This window comes from Loa loa, assembly GCF_000183805.2.
Source record: "Loa loa unplaced genomic scaffold supercont3.12, whole genome shotgun sequence".
NCBI lineage: Eukaryota > Metazoa > Nematoda > Chromadorea > Rhabditida > Onchocercidae > Loa > Loa loa.
The window spans coordinates 54492-59354 of record NW_018108192.1 but is presented as its reverse complement, the minus strand read 5'-3'; the positions used below and the strand labels follow the sequence as shown (position 1 = coordinate 59354).

General features: G+C 35.2%; 1 protein-coding gene across 1 annotated transcript in view; it reads left to right on the top strand.

The window, feature by feature from the left end:
• Positions 1–4812, top strand: part of LOAG_16661 (MAGUK p55 subfamily member 7) — a 6398-nt gene extending 1586 nt beyond the window's left edge. The window contains exons 3-9 of the mRNA XM_020449308.1: positions 1487–1849; positions 2166–2294; positions 2695–2823; positions 3132–3321; positions 3621–3759; positions 3964–4251; positions 4552–4812. Of these exons, the coding sequence (XP_020307167.1) occupies positions 1487–1849; positions 2166–2294; positions 2695–2823; positions 3132–3321; positions 3621–3759; positions 3964–4251; positions 4552–4624 (1311 nt within the window). The 3' untranslated portion in view covers positions 4625–4812. The remainder of the gene's footprint in view (positions 1–1486; positions 1850–2165; positions 2295–2694; positions 2824–3131; positions 3322–3620; positions 3760–3963; positions 4252–4551) is intronic.
• Positions 4813–4863: the final 51 nt, after the last annotated feature.

Sequence of the window (4863 nt, the reverse complement as noted above, 5' to 3'; positions counted from 1 at the left end):
GTGTGTGTGTGTGTGTGTGTGTGTGTATGTGTGTATGTGTATGTGTATGTGTGTGTGTGTGTGTATGTGTGTATGTGTATGTGTATGTGTGTGTGTGTGTGTGTGTATGTATGTATGTATGTATGTGTATCTGCCTTGCATTTAATATATCATCAACAAAATTTCATTTTAGGCCTCTGAAACAGTCACAAAGCATAATGCTTCGTGAAGATTTTGAAATAAGCACACAGAGACACAGCGAAACATCGCAACCGATCTTCTTTGGCTCAGTCAAAATCCTATTCACTAGGAAAAGAGACACCGGCCATTGGCAATTGCAAATGTCGCAGTTTCAATGTACAAACTGCATATCTTCAGTAGAAACATACGGTTGTATATAATAACTAAATGACAGTTGTGAAAAGTGAATACCTTTTTTTTTCCATTATCACATAGTTTTCTAAGTTATTCTTTTGTGTAAGATTTTCGTGAACGTTTTAGACTTCAGTTGTGAGTTTTGATGAATTATCAGTTAACAGCTTATGATTGCGGTCATCCTAATTTTTGCGATAACGATCATGCACGACTGATGTGACATCTTGAAAGAAGCTCGAAACGACAGGGAAAACCCAGTGAATTGTTCGGAAATGCCTTTGTTGAGTGCTGTTAGATATTTAAACCTTCATTCACAGCACAAATATTATTTGCTTCAGAAAGAAAGTGGTCTAGATAAAGAATTGACGAATAATAAGAGTATTTGCGTAATTTTTTCAACATTAAAGATAAGGAATTCAGAAAAATATATGTAACTTTATCAGGAAATCGTAGATGTAGAAGGTTTTCTTGAGCCAAAATTATGTAAATTTAGAAGTTTACGTTGACAGCGGTAAAGTTTAATCGCTGAGCTATCGAAGACCAATGCTTCTTCAAGAGTCTTCCTGTAGCAACTGTTGATTTCTTGTAGAAGATGGTACTGTTTCATTTCAGAAAAGTGCGCCATTAATCGATTCCACTGGCTTTAGGACATGTGCTTTTCAAGTGATAAAGCAGAAGTTTCATTAAAAGCATCAATTTTGTGAATCGGTTTGAATACTTGAAGGATGACATTTTCCATTCGTAACAAATATTCAGTAATAAAAGAGATAAATGGAATGCTGGAGGTGTATCTTAACATGGCCAGAATGTTTCTATTTGGCTCATTATTTCACTCTCATGAGAGCTTATTTTTCCATTAAAATATAGAAAAAAGTTGACAGAGTTTTGTCACACGAACAATTTCACAAATCACTTCGAACTTTTTTTTTCTATTTCTTGCTAGACATCGTTCTTTACTGCATTCCTATTTGTTTTCCATTCCAAACTGGTATATTCTGAGAAAGTGTCACTAATTTACTTCTATCATTTTTGTTCATATTCGTTCAGCAGAGCTGACAGAATTGAATTTCAATAAAGCTTGAAATTCAATTCATAATATGAATCTTTATTACTTAATTGGTTCAAATTACAGGTGGTCTGTAACGAAACGGTAACAGAAGATCCGGAAACGGGTATAAGAAAGCGTACAGTGGTAACGGAACGAGTAGTTACAACCAAAGCATTCCATGTCATACCGATCAAGGATGATCTGGATCACTCAGTAACGACAGTTAATGAAAGCGCAGTACTTCATGATGATAAATCAAAAATGTCCTGTACAACGGATTCAATTCGTAAAAATGGTGAAATATCATCTCCCTTGTCAATGGAAATATTATCCACAACGACTGCAAGAACCATACAACTTAGTTATAATCCATTCCGTGAAATTGACTACGATCGAGTTGCCAATTTGATCATTATTACCCGAGTGAAGCCAGACTCCGTTGCCAAAGTATTGCTTTCCTGATATCGGTTTCTTGTGCTTTTTAAATGATTTGTATTAATGAAGAATAATATAGCATGAAATAGTGGACAAAAGTTATCATTTCTGCAGTTATCACTTGAAATGATGGCTTGTAAGTTGGACTAAGACATAGACATATCTTAGTTGGTTAACTTTAAATTGAAATCATTTTAAAGCGAGTGGGAAGAAGAAACGTTAAAATTAGAAGTTCGGAATTCCTCGTTTTTTATTTTCTTCCCTTTGAGAAAATTTTGGACATTGCTTCTTTTACTCAGTTGTGATGATGCTTGCTGAGATTTGACAGGATATTCGTGCAGGCGATGCGATCGTTGAAATCAATGGGATATCTGTCACCCAGATCAAGCGGTTAACGGAGCTGAAAGGTAGCATAATACTGAAAATAATGCCAGCACCTCTGCATCAGGGGCCATCAGTAAGTGTACTTATTTCCTGATGTTAACTAGGGATATTTTCCGAAAAAAGAACATTGGAAATGGTCAAAAATCGGCTTTTCACTTGCTTGTTTTGGTGAATTGTTTGACCAGATCTGAAGACTTAATTGCTTAATTGCTGAATCCAGTTGACTAAACCAATTTCAAATATTACCTCTTGCCATATTAGGAAGAATTGTGGAGATATGATTTTTTTTTCTCCTTGAAAGAGTTTTCCCTTCCGGTTAGTTTGAAAATAAGAGTTTTTCTTATTTATGCATTTCATTTTTAATTTAAGCTCTTGAATTTTCTCGTTATGTTGTGGACTTGTGATGGATACCTTAAAAGTATCTAGCAGTTCTCCCTTATCTATATAAAAGACGTTTTTGGTTTCAAATTCAGGTTTATTACCGTGCAATATTGGATTATGATGGTTCACATGATAGTCGTGTACCAACTAATTTCAGTGTTCTGAATTTGAAAAAAGGTGATGTTATCCAAGCGTTCAGCATGGATTCTAATTGGATTCAGGTCGAAGATTTGAATATTTTAACAATGCAATTTATTTTCGTCATCGTTATTTAGATCATTCATTATTATTTCTACATCTAACTTATAGCGGGTATTGTTTTGCTGAAGTGAATTTGGGATTTATCGAAATATCTTCCCTCGTTTCCAATCGGGAGCAAATCTGATGCCCAGATGGAACCTATGAAAGGAATAATATACTTAGTGAAAGAAGATGGGTCAGGTTTGATAAAATCATACGTAATCATACGTGATTTGGAAGCAAAGGACAAACCAATCAAATTTTTAAAGATATTTAAAAGCTGTTACAGGGGCGGAAAGTGAATGATTTAAACCAATCAGGGCTGTGCCCAGTGAATATACTTGGTGAGCAGGTCTCAATGCTTTCCCCTTATGGTCGGCGAGTTTTGGTGTTATTGGGTGTTCCAGGTGTTGGACGCAGAACTCTCAAAACGATGCTTCTGACTCATATGCCTCAATACTTTGCAACTGCCACTCCTTGTAAGCTAACCTTCTGGTTCAATACTGTCATGAAAATTCTTTAATTAGTGAGTAAGATGTTTGTATATGCTTAAATTTAGGTCATTCTGAAGGGCTTCTGTAAAGCGAGTGCAGTGCAGAGCTTGTAGGATCAACTTTATTCCTGATAATATGAAATTGAGTGGGGAATGAATATTGAGATTTCTGTAGTAAAATAGCTACACATAATCATAACAATATGATATGAGAAGTACAACTTGTTGCTAATGATTTTTACTACAATTAATATTAACAATGAGCTTTGGTTGGAAATTCTTCAGATACTTCTCGTGTTCCAAAACCTAACGAATTGGAAGGTCGCGAGTATTATTTCCGCACGAAGGAGGAAATGTTAGAGAGAATTCGGGCTGGTGATATGATTGAATGGGGAGAACTAGATGAACAATTTTACGGCACTAGGTTCCTATATCCTCCTTCTGATTCGTTTTATTGTATGCACTTTTTTTATCGAATATTACTTGTTCCATCATGATATACAATCTTTATACGGAGAGCAAGAAAGGACCGGGTAATATTCCCGGGAAAATTCATCAGGTATATCGAGGAAAGTTCATCAGATACTAACGACTTTTTTTGTTACTTACGACTTATATCGCGTTGCAGTCTGGAAACAATACGAAGCTGCATTCGAAGCGGACGAGTTTGTTTGTTGGATTGTGGACCGCAAGCTTTGCCACATTTATACAATGCAGAATTTATGCCACTTGTTGTATTGATTTCTCCTCCGGAAATTGACGATTTTCGACAAATAAATAAGCTTCGACCGCGGCCTTACACCGAAGAGCAGATGAAAGCTTATATTTTGGAAAATAAGAAACTGATGGAGAGCAGTTATGCCAAAATGTTTCATATTGTTTTGGTGAATAGGAACTTAGACGTCACTTTCAAAAGGTCTTTCCTTATTTGTTCATTGTACAAATAGTGTTACTCCGCGGTGTTGCGAAATCCAGGACTTTTTTTTATAACAGTTCAAGTGTGATTAAAGTATCATATCGGGTTCAAAAGCTATTCAATATATTTTTTCTGGCTGGTTTCATATGATGAAACATTTTGAATTATTGAAATTCATCTGGACTGAGAAGAGTCGAAGAATGTGAAAGGCAAAGAACAATAAATCAAAAGTTCCGAATCAAATTATTCCTAAATTTTGCATTTAAGGAAATATTCAAAATCTATAAGATGTAATTTTAGGCTGATGGAGACTTTGAGTGAACTGAGAGATGAAGTGCAATGGGTGCCAGAAGCTTGGCTGCATCGAAGATGAACGGTTTTTTTCTTTTGAATAAATTGAGTTTAAACCCCTTTTTTGATTTCGCATTTCATTTTGTAAGTCAAAGGATACATTCCCAGTGAATTTTCGGATTATTTTTCGATTGCTGAGATATTTTATATAGTGCGAATTGTTCCAGTTTCTAATTCATGAGATGGGACGTTAATGTTTTAAACCGGCAAACCATGTTTTTTTTTTTTTTTNTTTTTTTCAGAAGATCATGAGACTTCCTT